At 55.1% G+C, this 15,986-nt stretch overlaps 1 protein-coding gene across 1 annotated transcript; it reads left to right on the forward strand.

Moving 5' to 3' along the window:
* Nucleotides 1–1,649: 1,649 nt before the first annotated feature.
* Nucleotides 1,650–15,343, forward strand: TFAP2E (transcription factor AP-2 epsilon). The gene is made up of 7 exons (XM_087820835.1): nt 1,650–1,676; nt 1,999–2,493; nt 3,146–3,197; nt 10,971–11,193; nt 12,506–12,624; nt 13,182–13,323; nt 15,061–15,343. The coding sequence occupies exons 1-7, from the start codon at nt 1,650–1,652 to the stop codon at nt 15,341–15,343; spliced, it is 1,341 nt and encodes a 446-aa protein (XP_087676961.1).
* The last annotated feature ends 643 nt before the right edge of the window (nt 15,344–15,986 follow it).

The following is a 15,986-nucleotide window of genomic DNA, read 5'->3' on the forward strand; positions in this document are numbered from 1 at the left end:
GAGAAACCATCTAGTCCTCTCTGCCCTTCCTGGTTTTATTGTTGTTGTTGAAGTTGCAGAAACTGAGATCAGAGAGGAAAAGGGATTTGCCCAGGATCACACTGAAGTCAGGACTAAATCCAAGGCACCTGAGTCTCAGGCAACACAGACTAGGAATTCTGGGCACACAGAGGGGCTGGCAGCAGACTGCCCCAGCTCTGCCACTTAACTAGCTTCATGACCTTAGGCAAGTCGGTTCGCCTCTCCGCACCTCATCCTCGCCTGAGAGTGGGGGTGAAAAAAGCTATCTCAGAGGGCTGTTGCAAGGGCTAAATAGCTCAATATTCATCGAGCTCTTAGCACAGAGTCGGGCACACTCTGTAATAAGCGTTTGTTGTGATTCTTTCTACTGTGCCCTGGTCTGAGCATCTGGCTTTTTAAAAACACCTTCCTTCTGCTTTCTTCCTTCTCATTTCCCTTAGCAGTCCTCTCGTTTCCCTTTCTTTAATCTCGGTCCCTGTTTCTCTCAGGAGGGCAGGATTGGGTTTTGGAAACAAGAAAGATGGAGTGACTGCGGAGACTGGAACATTCTGGAGAGCCAGCCAGTGTCCGCCATGGTAACGCACAGCCTGCCACGCTAGTGTAGGGATCACACGCCGTCCGCAGTGTCAGTTACACGCAGATTCACTCAGCAGGCCCACATTCAATCAGCCTAGGCCCTCCTGGCTCCAGAAACATCTTGAGCCCTCCTCAGACGGAACTCATGTCCAACCCCAGTCCCAGGCACCTCTCTGTCCGGCCAGATTGTGTCTCCAGCTTCCTCAGACCCTGGCTTGGCCCTGGGAATTACCAACCCCAGGGAAGCCTGAGGTAAGTGGGCACCCTCAGAGGCACTTTGATCTGGGAACATTCAGAGAGGCTCTGATGGCCCCCTGCACGCGCGCGCGCGCACACACACACACACACACACACACACACACACACTGACGCATCTTATGCACAGGAGCCCGTGGGCTTGAGTCCGCAACACATAAACTTCTTCCACATCCATAGTTTGGTGAGGTGGTTAGAGAAAGGGCTGATACCCATTTTACAGACAAGGAAGCTGAGGCTGAGGAAGAGTGGTGCTTTGCTCAAAGGCAAAGAAGCAATAAAGTCTAGCCCCCCCCCCCCCGGCCCCCCACGTCCCAGCCTTGAATCCTCTGTTTCACGGCAGCTGGGAGACCCGCGGGGGCTGGGTTCTCGCCGCGTTTCCCATCCCCTGGGGTCGCGCCAAAGCCACGCCTCCCCTGGAGCGGTCGCTGGTGGGAAGGCGGCCACCGCGTGTCTCTTTAATGCGCGCCCCCGAGGCCCGGCGCGCCCCCGCCACTATAACCGGAGCGCATGGAGCAGGCTGCGCTCAGAGGGAGAAGGCGGGCGCTGGGCACCGCGGACAGACTTTTCCAAGTGCGCTCGGAGCCCGTCCGGCCCACGTCCCGCCCCCATGGACTCGCCCGGGGGCACCCACACTTGAGGACCCGACGCCGGCTGGGTTCCGGGCTGCGCTGCTCCCCGCCGCCGCCAAGTGACCCCCCTCGGGCTGAGCAGGCTCCCGCACCTCTTCCCGCAACGCCCGCCGTCGGGCGAGGGCTCCCCCGCCGCCGCGCCTCGCGCCCCACGCTGCCTGCCCCATGCTGGTGCACACTTACTCCCCCATGGTGAGTGGTCTGGGTCCCGGGGTGCGGGGGCGGCAGGACCCCGAGTGCTGGACCTTCCAAACCTCCTCCTACAACGAAAGCTCAGAGCGAGGGGGCCGCAGGGGCTCCCTCCGACAGCTAAAATCGGTGAGCGCGGGTCTCGAGACCGCTGTCCGAGCCCGAGGCTCCTGCGCCCCTGGGCCACTCGGAGGGAAGCGTCCGGCCGCGGGAAGCGGGCGGGACGGCAGCTGGGCCCTAGCGGGCAGCCCGGGAGGAGGGTCCTTTCGCGCTGGACTCCTTTCAGCTGCGGGCGGTCGCCTCACGCGCGCTTCTCCTTCCCTAGGAGCGCCCCGACGGGCTGGGCGCGGCGGCCGCAGGGGCCCGCCTGTCGTCTCTGCCTCAGGCGGCCTACGGGCCGGCGCCCCCTCTCTGCCACACGCCCGCCGCCGCCGACTTCCAGCCCCCGTACTTCCCACCGCCCTACCCGCAGCCGCCCCTGCCCTACGGCCAGGCGCCCGACGCCACTGCGGCCTTTCCCCACCTGGCCGGCGACCCGTACGGCGGCCTGGCGCCCCTGGCACAGCCGCAGCCTCCGCAGGCCGCCTGGGCCGCGCCCCGCGCCGCCGCCCGCGCCGCCGCCCGCGCCCACGACGAGCCGCCGGGTTTGCTGGCGCCGCCCGCCCGCGCCCTGGGCCTGGACCCTCGCCGCGACTACGCCGCCGCCGCCGCCGCGGTGCCCCGGCTCCTGCACGGCCTGGCCGAGGGCGCGCACGGCCTGGCAGACGCGCCCCTGGGCCTCCCGGGGCTGGCCGCGCCGCCCGGCCTGGAGGACTTGCAGGTGAGACCCGCACCGGCCAGGGTGGGGCCGGGCCGGGCCGCGGTGATTTAGGATTCTGGCAGGAAGCAGGGTGACGAATATGGGATCCCAACTTTTCTCCAGCCTGCCACTTGTCACTCCTGATTCGGAGGATGCGTCCCACGTCCTGGGTTAGACGCTACCTGGCCATCAAGGCGGCTGGGGACAGACTGTGCGCCGAGCCTGGGCGGCGGCAGCCCTGTGCGGAGTAAATGGGACGGGGTAGAGCCGCTTCCTCTGTCTCTCTCTGTCTCTCTGTCTCTCTGTCTCTCTGTCTCTCTGTCTCTGTCTCTGTCTCTGTCTCTCTCTCTCTCTCTCTCTCTCTCTCTCTCTCTCTCTCTCGGGTGGGCCACGTAGGGCATCTGTGCCCAGTCCCCGTCTGCTGGGGCAGCCTGTGCCTGGAGCGAAGAGAGGCAGAGGAGTTGCCTAAGGTTCGCAGAGCCCAGATCGGCTGCACAGATGGTGCGGAGCCTCGGCAGATCCTGGTCCTGCTCGTCCTGCTCGTCCCGCCCCAGGCGACGGTGGTGCGCGTCGGGCGGAGCAGGCTGTACAGGAGCAAGGGACAGCGGGGTCTTGGGAAGCAAAAGGACACTAGGTCCACAGGCGCCCTTACCACCGCTTCTCCTGTTTGCAGGCCATGGATGAATCGGGAATGATCCTCCTGGACCAGTCTGTGATCAAGAAAGGTAAAGAATGGCGTGCTTATGCCAGGGCAGAATGAGGCGAGAGGGTGCAGGCCCTGGGCGCACAGGCTCATTTTCTTCCCCCCTGAGCGTGCCTCCTCTGCATCAGCGTCACCCGGCTAGGTGGCCACCGGTCACTCTTCCTGGCCCCGTAGAGGGGCAGTGGAGGCTGGGGGTCCTGGCCAGAACCTGGGCAGCTGTGCAGGTTAGTGAGTTGGCCCCAGAGCCTGCGGCCTGGGGTGGGCTGAGCCCATCACAGTGCTCACCCAACCTCCCCGGCCAGTCAAGCTGCACAGGGGCCTGGCCTCTCCCTACTGAGGGGAGGGCACTCCTGTGGAACTGGAGTTAATTTGCAGAACGAGTTAAACCACTTCCCTGTTTCCTAAGAGGTGAGAATGGGGGTGCCACTCCCACGAATTTCGTTAAATGATTTCCACATTACAGAGCCTGGCAAGTGCTTTCTGCCCCTTCCTTTCCAGCAGGGCCTTGGTGGGTGATGAGAGGTGGGGGAGTGGGGAGCGGTGGTAAAGCTCAGGTTTCCCTGGGGAATTTTCTCTCCAAGCGGGAGCCTCTTTCGGCATTTAGGATTAAGGGACCTAGTATGTGAATATCCTATGTTAGGCTGTGAATATCCTATGTTAGGCTGCTCCTGCGTGTCTATGTGAGTTCGGGTCTTGTACATGTCTTGTATGTTCCTTTCCTAGGTGTCTTTCTGGTATTTCTGGGTATAAGTGTTTCTGTCACTGTGAGTGTGTGGTGCGTTTCTATTATGTTGGTGGACATTTTTGAGTGGTTGGGGATCTCTGTGTGTGTATCAGGGTATCTGTTGTGTCCCAGAATTTGATCTTTAGTACTGAGGGTCTCTAAGTATGTGAGGGTCACTTCCTGTGTATTTTGGGGGGGGGTGTTTGCCTCTCTGTACTAGTAAAAGCCAGGGGTTTGAAACGTGCCCCTCAAGTGAATTTTCTGGCTTGAGGACCGAGTTCTGGCTGTGCCAGGAAAAGGTGAGAGTCAGAGAAAGACAGAGACAGGGATTCGGAGGAGTCCAGGCCTTGGGAGGGCTCCTTAGATTTGGGGTGGGTGCAAGAGTCTGGAGGAATAGACAACTCTGAGGAGCAGGTGCACCTGCTCCTGTGGGATTTGGCTCGAGTTGTTTTCCAAGGCTGAATTCAAACCCGGGCTCTGTTTGCCCTCCACCTGTTACCAGCAGAAGCTGGGGGTGGAGGTTGAGGTTGGGGAAAGGGCTGGACTTCCAGGAACGAGGACTGTGTTACCAGGGGCTGAGAGTTAGTTGGCCCGCCTGAAGTGTGTGTGGGGTAGCTGAGGGGACAGGCCTCCTGGAACTTGGGGGAGGGCTGCAGGTATTGGGGCGGTGTCACCTGGAGCTGGGGTTTGGGAGGACTCTGGAAACTTGGCTGCCTGAAGTCCAGATGGAGGTGTGGGCTGGGGACCCAGCTCTTTGGGGCAGACGCTGCGTTGGCTTAGTGGACTTTTTTGAACCACTCAGAAGGAAGAGCTCTGTCAACCCAGATATATGATCATGGTTGTGGCCCCCAGTTCCTGACTTCTGCGTGGGCTGGAGGAGCTGGGGTTCCTAGGCTCACTGACTCTGGTGGGGGCGGGGAGCCAGCACCCTGCATTTTGGGAAGGGATCTCTGCTCTGGGAGAGAGTAGAAAGATCAGCTGGTGCTCTGAGTACCTTAATCCCCAACCCGCAGACCAGATACAGGACAGGACGACTGGCTGTGAGGAGGGACTGGAATTGCCCGGGAATTGGTTTCTCTCAGCTTCCATAAATCCCAGGTCCTAGGTATGCGCCGGAATCCCCAAAGGCGGTTCCAAGGACACGAGGAGCGTGGCCGCGACTGCCCGAAGTGCTGCGGTGCTGGCCGGAGCGGGCGGGTGGACGTGGGGGGCAGGCAGGTGAGACTGCGGGTGCGGCGCGACGGGCGCGCACCGCCGCAGCGTCGCGGTGTCAGCGGGTCGGTGGCTGCGGGCGCGGGGTATTGCGCCGTGGGCACCCCACCCTGGACGTCAAGTCACGGCCCGGAGGCCTGTGAAAAAGGTGGGGAGGGAGAGCCCGGGGCTCCCTGCAGAAAGGAAGTGCGGGGTCCGGAGCGCAGAGCTCGGCCTTCCCCGGGCGCAGCGGGCCCTCGGGGCGGAGACGGGGCGCGGGGCGCTGTGTCCAGGCTTCGCGAGCGCGGAGGCAGCGAGAATCCCCGGAGGTCCCGGCCGAGGGCCGGCGCTTCGGCCGAACCCGTGATCCCGCCGGGGCCCCGCTCGCAGCGGGCGGTTTTCCCCGGGGCTCTCCGCTGTCACTGCGGGACTCCGGTCACGCCACCGGCTCCGTGCGCCCTGCTTCGCCCGGAGGCCCTTCCGACAGCCTTCCGAGCCCCGTCGAGTCCCGAAGTCCTCTGCCCCCTGTCGGCAGCGGTGGGGACCTCGCTGCGGGCCGGGCCCGGGACGAACGGGAAGTCGTCCGCGGCTGGGTGCAGCACCCCGTTCCTCCAGCTCCCGGCGCTGGCGCGCGGCGGGGCGCGGAGGGCTATCGGGGCCCTGGGTTCGAGAGGGAGGCAGCTTCCGCCGCATCCCAGGAGCGGCGCGGCCTTCCTAGCGTGGGTGCCGCCGGGGAGGAGAGCCTGGAAGTTGTCGGGGCGAAGCTCCGGCCCCACCCCCACTTCCAGCTGGGCCGGCCCTGCAGCCACGGCGTGGGTTAGAGGATGGCAGATGGGGCGCAGGCCAACCCGAGGGGAAGCAGGGAGCCCTGCCTTTTCTGCCCACATTTTGTCCCCTCCAATTTTGCTACCTGTCCTAGGGGCACAGAAAGCAGGCGGGACTGGTGAGGAAGACAGACCTGGACAGGAATATTTTCCAGCTGGGAAAGGCCGTGGCAGGGCCTGTATGGGTCGAGGTGGGAGCTCGGAAGAGGAGCGGTGAGTGTCTGAGGCTGGGAGGCGACATCAGGAAGGCGCTCCCTAGGCGCCCAGCGGGTGTTTGTTGGGCGAATGACGGATGGGTTTTGAAGTCTGAGCGCACTGAGAGAGGGGGTGTAGAAAGGGCCCAGCTGCTTTCACCGCACAAGGTGCAGCTTGTGCAAATGCCCTGTCTGTGGAAAAGCCGGACAGGTTAGAAAGGTTAGAAATCTCTGTGGGTTTCAGTTTATCCTGTCACAGCTGGAGGTGCGTGGTTTGGGGATGACAAGTGAGAGGGTCCTTCCCTCCAAGGAGAGTTGGCTGGCTAATTGGGGGTGGGGAATCCCTCTCTGCTGGGCTCCATTGTCCAAACTCAGGGCGTCTCTGGGGCAGACAAGGGCTGATGTAAATAGTCACCCTCTCCTCTGCTCCCCTCGGCTCTGGGGAAGGAAAAGGGAGATGGGAAGGGTCTGGGCTTCCAACTGAATCTCCAAGCGCGGCTAGGCCTAAGGTGGGGTACTCACCCCTGAGATAAGATTTAGATACATAATATATTTTAATGCAATATTTTAAAATAAAAATAATGCAAAAAATCCACGATATACAAAACATCAAAATTTTACATAAAAACAGAATCTGACCCTGCACTTGCCCAACCCCACATCGCTTGCCTCCCAGACAGGCCACTGTCTGCCCCCCCCCCCCCAAAAGACTGAAAACCTGGTGCTTATGCAGAGAGCTTGGAGGATACCTGAAGGCAGTGTAGAGCAGGGGGGGTGAAGGGTAGGAGCTAGATTTCAACCTCTGGCAGCTGGTGAGAAGGAAACTTAACCAGCAGGTCCCACTGGGGAAGATGAGGACACTCAGGTGGGCTGGGAGGAGGGTCACTCCCTCTCCTGCCAGTTTCCCCCTGCTGTCCCTCCCCTCAGGCTTTGGACAGTGGTACTCTAAGTGGGGTCTAAGGAACTACGGCATCAGAATCCCTTGGAGATACTTGTTTAAAATGCAGATTTCCGGGGCACCACCCTACATCTACTGAATGAGAATCTCTGGAACACCCTGGAACTTGCATTTTTTACCAATTTATTGAAGTAAAATTTACATAACCAAAATTCACCCGTTGCAAGGCTATATAATTTGATGATTTCTATTTGTATAATCATAACCACATCCATTTTTAAAATATATATATCTTTATTGATTTCAGAGAGAGGAAGGGAGAGGAAGAGAGAGAGATAGAAACATCAATGATGAGAGTCATTGATCAGCTGCAGCCTGCAACCCGGGCATGTGCCCTGACCAGGAATCAAACCCCGATCGCCTGGATCCTAGGTTGATGCTCAACCGCTGAGCCACGCCCAGCCGGGCTAACCACATCCATTTAAAAAATCCTTACCTGAGGACATGTCTTACTGATTTTTTTTTTTTTTTTTTTTAGAGAGAAAGGAAGGGAGAGAGGGAGAGAGGGAAAGAGAGATGAGAGAGAAACATCAATCAGTTGCCTCCCATATGCACCTTGACTGGGGATCAAACCAGCAACCTAGGTATGTGCCCTGACCTGGAATTGAACCCTCAACCTTCTGGTGTATGGGACAATGCTCCAACTAACTGAGCCACCCAGCCAGGGTATAACCACATTCATTTTTAGACATTTCCACCACCCCCCAAAATTCCTTTAGTCCCATTTGTAGTTAACCCCCATTCCTACCCCAAGCCTTAGGCAACCATTGATCAGCTTTCTGCCTATAAATTTGCATGTTTTAGATACGTTATATAAATGGGATACATGCATATGGGGACTTTTGCATCTAGTTTCTGTTATTTAGCATATTGTTTTGAGGTTCATCCGCACTGTGGCCTGTTTAAGTAGTTCTTTTTTTTTTTAAATTGCTGAGTAAGTACTCAGTTGTATGGCTGTAACACATCTTGTTTATTCATTCACCTGTTGGTGAACACTTGGTGCTTCCCCATCTTGGCTATTATGAATAATGCTGCTGTAATCACTCACATACATGTCTTTGTGTGGACATATGTTTTCATTGCTCTTAGGTAAATTCCTAGGAGTGGAAATGCTGGATTTTATGGTAAGTTTGTGTTTAATTTTTTTTTTTAATGCCAAGCTATTTTCTAAAGTTTCTGTTCTACTTGACATTCTCACTAGTAATGTATAAGCATTCCAGTTTCTCCACATCCTCACCTACACTTGATATTATCTATTGTTTTTACTGTAGCCCTCCTAGTAGTATCTCAGTATAGTTTTTGTGTGTGTGTTTTGGGTGTATGTGTGGTGGTGTTTTTTGTAACCCTCACCTGAGGATATTTTTTCCATTGCTTTTCAGAGAGTGAGGAAGAGAGAGAATGACAGACAGACAGACAGACAGACATTGATGTGAGAGAGACACATGGATTGGTTGCCTCCCACACGCACTCCCACCAGGGCTGGGGATTGAGCCTGCAACCTAGGTATGTGCCCTTGGCCAGAATTAAACCCGGGACCCTTCAGTCCGCAGGCTGATGCTCTAACCACAGAGCAAAACCAACTAGGGCTCAGTATAGTTTCAATTTGCATTTCCCTAATGACTAATGATGTTGAGCACTTTTTCATGTTTAAAAAGATAGAGATTTCACATAGAAATCCAGAATCCTGGGCTCACCAGCAAAAAGCAAACCAACCAACCAACCAGGATATCTGGCAATGTTGGCATGTCCAGCATGGTAAGAGCCCAGTAGCCGCTTTACACAGGGCAGCATCAGTCACCAGTTTCCCGCATCTCGCTGACTTATGTCACCTGTTGTGCTTCCCCTTTTGAAGTCTAGAGCTGTGCTGTCCACTGTGGGGGCTACTAGCCACATGGGACTAGTGGGCACTTAAAATGTGGCTAGTCTGAATTAAGATAGGCTGTAAGTATAAAATATGCATTGAATTTTTAAGACTAGGTATAAGAAAAGAATGTAAAATAGCTCAGTAGTAATTTTTAACACATTGATTATGTTTCGGTGATAATATTTTTGATATATTGGGGTAAATAAAATATATTAAAATTAACCTTACATGTTTCTTTTTACTTTTTTAAAATGGAACTACGAGAAACTGTGAATTTACATGCATGGCTCTTGCAGTATAGTTCTATTGGTCAGTGTGGGTCAAGAGGCCAAAGGATAAATGGGGGACCAGGCAGGAGGGGTAGGCTCGGCCAGATCACAGAGGAGGGTGAAGTGGGGCATGATGACAGTTAAGGATCTTTGGAGACTTTGGAGTCTCTGGTCCGAGTTCATGCTCCTGATTGCTGTGCCAGCACTTGCAGTTTCTTTGTTTTGAAATGGGGATGGACAATGGCACCCCCTCCACAGAGCTGTTCATGTAAAGCACTAGCTATAGAGTGGGCACTCCCTGAAGGACAGGCGAGGTTGTTTTGCCCAGCTATGGAGCTGGAATTTGTTTCTCAGGGAACTGACCGGGCACTGACCGGTTTTAGGCTGCAGAGTGATGTTTCAGAAAGATCCCTCTGGAGCAGGGCAGGGAGACCAGAGCAGAGGCCGTGCTGAAACTCAGGCAGGAAGTGATGAGTGTCTGTGCACACGTGGAGAAGTGGCCGCATTCAGGGCGCGTGGAGAAATGAAAACCGTATGACATGGTGATGGATGGGATGTGGTGGGAGAGGGCAATGTGCAGGGCATCGCTGAGGTTTCTGGCTGGGAGAGGGTGGGGGAGAGGAGAAATGCACATCCGGAGAGGGAAAAGCTGGAGGGGCTCTGCCAGGCCAAGGGCTCCTGGCACACAGACAGACACTCAGCAGATATTTGCCAAATGGCCAGAGGCCTAAGAGCGCTGCCTTTGAGACCACAGTCCAGGGCTGGCTGCTGGTTCTATCAGCTGTGTTATCTCAGGTATAATACTTCACCTCTCAGGGCTTCAGTTTTCTCATCTGTAAACTGGGAATAACAAATGTAGCCCCCTTGTGGGTTGTTCTGAGGACTCAGTAAGGTTGTCTGTGTAAACTCATAGCATAGTGAGTGCTCAGTAACTGCTGGCCCCAGACTCCCCACTTGATCCCCCCCCAATACACACATAAGACCTGGCTCTCACTTCCTTGAAAGAAGATAAGCCCCAGGGGAAGTAAGTGCCTCAATTATTCTCCCTTCACCCTGGAGCTAAGCAGGAAGATGGCGGTTAGACTGCAGGAAGAACTTCCTTTTAGAACCAAGGGTATCCAAGTGCGTTTTAGAAAACTAACTGCCCAGATTCCCTTTCCTGCCCTTCATAGATATTAGTAGATAATTAAAGAGCATTTGGGGGAGGGGACCATAGGGCGTCTTTTTATCCCTGGTCTCCTTGAGCATCCCAGAGTGACTTGGCAAGAAGGGGCCAGGGCTGGAGGCCTAATGGGGCCATAACCTCCCTGTCCCCTCACTACTCTGGGGGCAGTAGACACGGGGATCACAAGTGGACAGAGGGAAGTTGGAGACTCTTGTGATTGCACAGATCTCGCTGGACCCAGGAACCCTGCCTCCAGCTCAGACTCCCTTTCCTCATTTCCAGCTCCCTCTCTGGTTGCGCACCCCAAAATTCCAAGTCTGCTGGGGCTGTTTGAGTTTTAACAGGGAACCAGCCTGGCTTAGTAAAGAGAATACAGGTTCAAGAACCAGACAGCTCTGGGTGTCTTCCTTTGTAAAGCAGGGATAGCAGAACCTTCCTCTGAAAGATGCTGGGACATTTAGATGTCTGTGTGCACAGCATATAGCATGGTGCCTAGTACACAGCTGGTGCCCCATCCAAGTGCTCACTCCACAGCTGGCTAGTGTCCTGTGGTCCCTGGCTCAGTGCTCTCTCTCTCTCCCCCTTGCTCTTGCTTCTGCTCCACAGTCCCCATCCCTTCCAAAGCCAGCAGCCTCTCAGCCCTCTCACTGGCCAAAGATGGCCTGGTTGGCGGCATCACGAACCCCAGTGAGGTCTTCTGCTCCGTGCCAGGCCGGCTTTCACTGCTCAGCTCGACATCCAAGTACAAGGTGACAGTGGGGGAGGTCCAGCGCCGACTCTCACCTCCCGAGTGCCTCAACGCCTCACTCCTGGGTGGTGTCCTTCGCAGGTAGGAAGGCCAGCCCACAACTCCCTGTACAGTGCCTGGGCCAAAATCTGTGGCCATCTCAGGCCTCCTCAGGGGATCAGGGAGGGTCCAGCCTGACCCACAGGGCCATCTATGCCCCAGTCTTCCTGGGGGATTGTGCTGCTCTGAGGGCAGGCCCAGGTCCCCAGCAGCAACCACAGTTCTGTGGTCTTGGGGGTGGGATGCGGAGGAAGCCTGAACATAGAGAAGGGTTGGAGGACTCACCCACATTGGGCAGGATGGACAAGGCTGGGTCTGGGGAAGAAAGAGTGCCCTCTTCACCCCCTCCGCGAGAAAAGGGGCCCCCAGGACCCAAAGCCCATTCCCTGTGGAGCATAGGCCTCTCGGGCATCTGCATTTTGGGTCCACAGTTCTCTTCTAGTTGTGTGTTTGTCTCTCTTTGTGCATATCTTTGTGCCTGGATAGGGTATTTGTGCTTCAAGGCTATGCGTCTTGGTGTGTCTGAGGATAGTGTGCGCATGTGTGTGCCTTCATGAGTGCATCTGTGTGTGTGTGTGTATGGTGTAGGGGATGGCCAGGAGGCAAAGTTTCCATGAATGTGAGTCTCGTGTGTTACTTTTAGTGGGATGCGTTGGCTAGAGTGTGGCCTACCCCGTGCATGTGCGTGATGGCATGTGCATCTGGAGCTAGACCTGTATGTTCAGGTGTCTATACCTCTGCGTGGGGGCTGCATTTGTGCAGGTGTGGGGGTGTCTCCTTATTCCTGGTCTCTTCGAGCGCCCCAGAGGTGCTCACATGAATGTGTGAGTGTCTGTACATGTCCCTGGGATCCTGACTTGGTGTGAACATTTGTCTCTGTGTCTCTACGTGTCCCTGGGTGTCTGAGTGTCTGTCTCTTGGAGTGTGTGCTTATTCTTGGCCCTCAGTGCCAGCTCACCTGTGTCTGTGTCTATATGTATCTGTGTGTGTCTGCTTGTCCCGGTGTATCTGCATAAAGGTCTGTGCATCCCTGGGTGTCTGTGTATGGCCTAGCTGGCATGCTAAGGTGGGGAAAAGGCCTATCCTGCCCCACCCTGGGCCATCCTGCTATTGAGAGGATTAGGGAGAAATGAGGGGCTCCTGGAGCTGGATGCTAGGCCCGCTAGCTCCCATCTCGGCTACAAAGCCAGTGAGGTTAGAAAGAGGTTGGGACCAGGTTGAAAGAGGCCCCAGACTGTCCCCAGGGCCAGCCCCACACCTCAGCAGGGGTTGGTGGAGGCATCAAGGTCACTTAGCCTGCATGCCTCTCTCTTGTCTTCATAGTGTGTGTCTGTCTCTCTCTGTGCATGTGAAGGGCCAAGTCCAAGAATGGAGGCCGGTGCCTGCGGGAGCGGCTGGAGAAGATTGGGCTCAACTTGCCAGCGGGCCGTCGCAAGGCCGCCAACGTGACGCTGCTCACTTCGCTGGTGGAGGGTGAGTGAGGCCTGAGGGTGGGTGCCAGCATGAACATGAGTGGACCTGTGTCATCCAGTCTGACTATGTGTGACTGTCTCTTATGCAGGAGGGTGTGCTTAGTCAGTTGTTTGTTCCCTGTCATGTATAAGTAGGTGGTGTGTGTGATATATGTGTATAGTCTGTGTATGTACATGCTCACACATGCACATGCCCATGCAATAGAAAGCATGTGTGTATGTGTGTGTGTGTGGGGGGGGAGTGGTCAGTGTTTGGATGAGGTAAAGGGATGAGGGGGTTAGAGTCCCTATCCTTGAGGTTGGTGACTGTGGGCTTGGTCATCTCGAGCTTAGGCTCTGGGATACATGGGGGCTTAGCTCCCAACCCTGAACTCAGAGCCCATCCCTGGTGGCCCCAAGGGATTGGGGCTGGAGTGGGAAATCAGAGGAAGGTATCTATAGGATAAGATGGGGCAGGATGGGCCCTGGCCAGGGCTCAGAGGTTCAAGGTGCTGCTCCAGGCTCGACGGTTCACCTGGCTGCAGTGACAGCTCATCTGTCTGCCTCTCCTCCCCCCAGGAGAGGCTATACACCTTGCCCGAGACTTCGGCTACATCTGTGAGACCGAGTTCCCAGCCAAGGCAGCTGCAGAGTACCTGTGCCGACAGCATGCCGAGTCTGGGGAGCTGCACAGCCGCAAGAACATGCTCCTGGCTGCCAAGTGAGCGAGGAGGGTGCAGTGTGGGCACTTTTGGAAACCATGCGTAGGCTGTCGTGGGTGCCACAAACAGGCACATGTAGGTGCAATGCACAGGCACCAAGCATGAGCACAAGTGGCACCACACACGGCACATCTACACTCAGTGCTGTGCGTGCTACAGAGCACACATGGACATATATGAACATACCTGGGTTCTATGAATCAGCAAAAGTGGTGTCACAGGCAGACTTACACAATCTGTGCCATGCCCCATACACTAGCCCACGATGACACCAGCCCTAGTCCCGTCATGGCTCTGAGGTTCTGTGGTCTTGCTCCCTCTGCTTGAGCCTTACCTACTCCCTTCTGTTCTAGTGACCTCCATGAAGGCACCAACGCCCACCCAGGCCCCAAGTTGATCACCCCTATCCTTACTTCACATTTAACACCTCTGCAACACTCATCGGTGCCTCCCTCAGCACCATTCACAAGCTGCCACCTCAACTCTGGTCTCCTCATCTCACTCCTGAACCTTCACTCCAGCACCCCACTGTTCTCTCAGACTCCCTGCACATGCACTACTCCCCTGCCCAAGAGCCTTCAATGGCTCCCACTGCTACTGCATTGATTTTCAAACTAGGTGCTGTGGGGATGCTTCCAGGTCTGTTTAATGAACTGGTATTCTATTAAGATTTAGTTTCTAGAAAGAATCCCACTGCAAGAAGAGACAGAGTGACAGAGAGGAAAGGAGTTAAAAAAAAAAAAATTGAAAACCACCAACCTATAGGGTCAAGTCCAGACTCCTTTGAAGGCCCCATGGTCTGGCCACACAAACCCCACCCACTCCAATAGACCTACTTGCCCTCTCCGGCCCTCCCATCCATGGGCTTGCTCTCCTGCTTAGAACACCATCCAGTACCCCCATCTAATGTGGTCTTTCAAATCGTAACTCCACCCTCCCCTCTTTGAGGCTTCCTTAAGTCCCCTAGGCAGAAGTGGAATCACAGGCTCAAGGGACTTCCATGACTCATGGGACCTTTGTAGCTAGAGAAACACATCTAAGGCAAGTTGGCTCACCTCACTCACCAAGCACTTCGTGGGTCCCACTCAGGTCTGATGCTGATTGGGTTCCATGGTGATACAAAGGTGAGACACAAGTGATTCTCCTACCCGAACCACATACAAGATGCACAAAGAAACAATGGCCACAAACTAGAGCTGGATTCAAGTCCCAACTTAGCCACTTGGGTAGGTCATCTAAGCTATCTTAAACCACTTTCCTCATCATATGATGGGGATGATAACAGTATAGATTTGTTGCACAGCATCTAGGCCTTAATTCATGTTCACTCTGAGCTATTATTTTAATTATTCAAGATAGATTCTGGATTATTCCCTAATAATTTCAGACAAAGCTCTTTGAGGGCACTGAGTACTTAGGGTAAGGGTAGGATTGGGAGAGGGGATCAAGGGAGGTTTCCTGAATAAAGTGGTAGAGCTGGACTTTGAATATGGGCAGGAGGTCCACAGGAAGAGAGATCCTAGGGTATTGGCATGCTGTTTACTAGCTGTGTGATATGGGACAAGTTAGTTAACATCTCTGAACCTTAGATTCCTTTTCCGTAAAATAGGTATGTATGATCACCATTTGCAGACTATTGGCAGAGTCAGCAATAAATATAATAACCAGCACATGGTGGGTCCCTTCTCTGGGCTCAGACCTTTGACCTCTAACCTCTGACCTCCTTCCCTTACCAGGCAGATCTGCAAGGAGTTTGCAGATCTGATGGCTCAGGACCGCTCGCCACTGGGCAACAGCCGCCCAGCACTGATCCTGGAGCCCGGAGTGCAGAGTTGCCTGACACACTTTAGCCTCATCACCCATGGCTTTGGCGGGCCAGCCATCTGTGCTGCCCTCACTGCCTTCCAGAACTACTTGCTGGAGTCACTCAAGGGGCTGGACAAGATATTTCTAAGTAGTACAGGCAGTGGGCATGGCGACACCAAGACTTCAGAGAAGGATGCCAAGCATCGGAAATAACCATTTCCCCGGCCCCTCCCTAATCGGCTCCCAAGGCCTGAAGAAATGAGGTCTTAGCTCCTGGGGGTGGGCCTGCAAGGATTAAAAGGTGGGGTTGGAGTCAGGCCAGAAAGAGAAGATCCATCCAGAAACCTCTGAGTTAGCAGCCTAGGTTGGAAAAGGCAGGGGTGGCCCCTGTGGTGGTTTGATAAGGGCCCAGTTGCCTGCAGTTTTCTGACCCTGGGTTGCTGAGAAGTGCTTGAACAGGAAACTGACATGGAAGAGCCTGGTTCCTGGGGCTGAGCCCTGCCCATTAGGGTACTTGGGTAGCGGTGGGTGCTCCCAGGGTCCAAGGCCTTGCTGTTTTTACTGATGTCAAGAAGGAAACTTGTTAACAAACCAGAGGTGCTACTGAGGAGTTGGCACCCTTCATCCCAGAATCTCTACCCCCCAAAAAGGGGCGCTGGCAGGAAAACTCCAGTGGGCTCTTTGGACCCCTCCCACTCTTGGAAAGAAGTGGGCAGAGGGGCCCTCAAAGAAAAAAGACAAAACACAAATTGTAGAACTTGAACCCAGGCTGCACTTCAGTCCTGTCATTGTCTGCCCTATTTATTTATGTGTTGTAATTAAATTTGAAAGTTTAAAAATGTCTAGTGCAACTTAT

This window comes from Miniopterus natalensis, chromosome 9 (genome assembly GCF_054644295.1).
Source record: "Miniopterus natalensis isolate mMinNat1 chromosome 9, mMinNat1.hap1, whole genome shotgun sequence".
Classification (NCBI taxonomy): Eukaryota; Metazoa; Chordata; class Mammalia; order Chiroptera; family Miniopteridae; genus Miniopterus; species Miniopterus natalensis.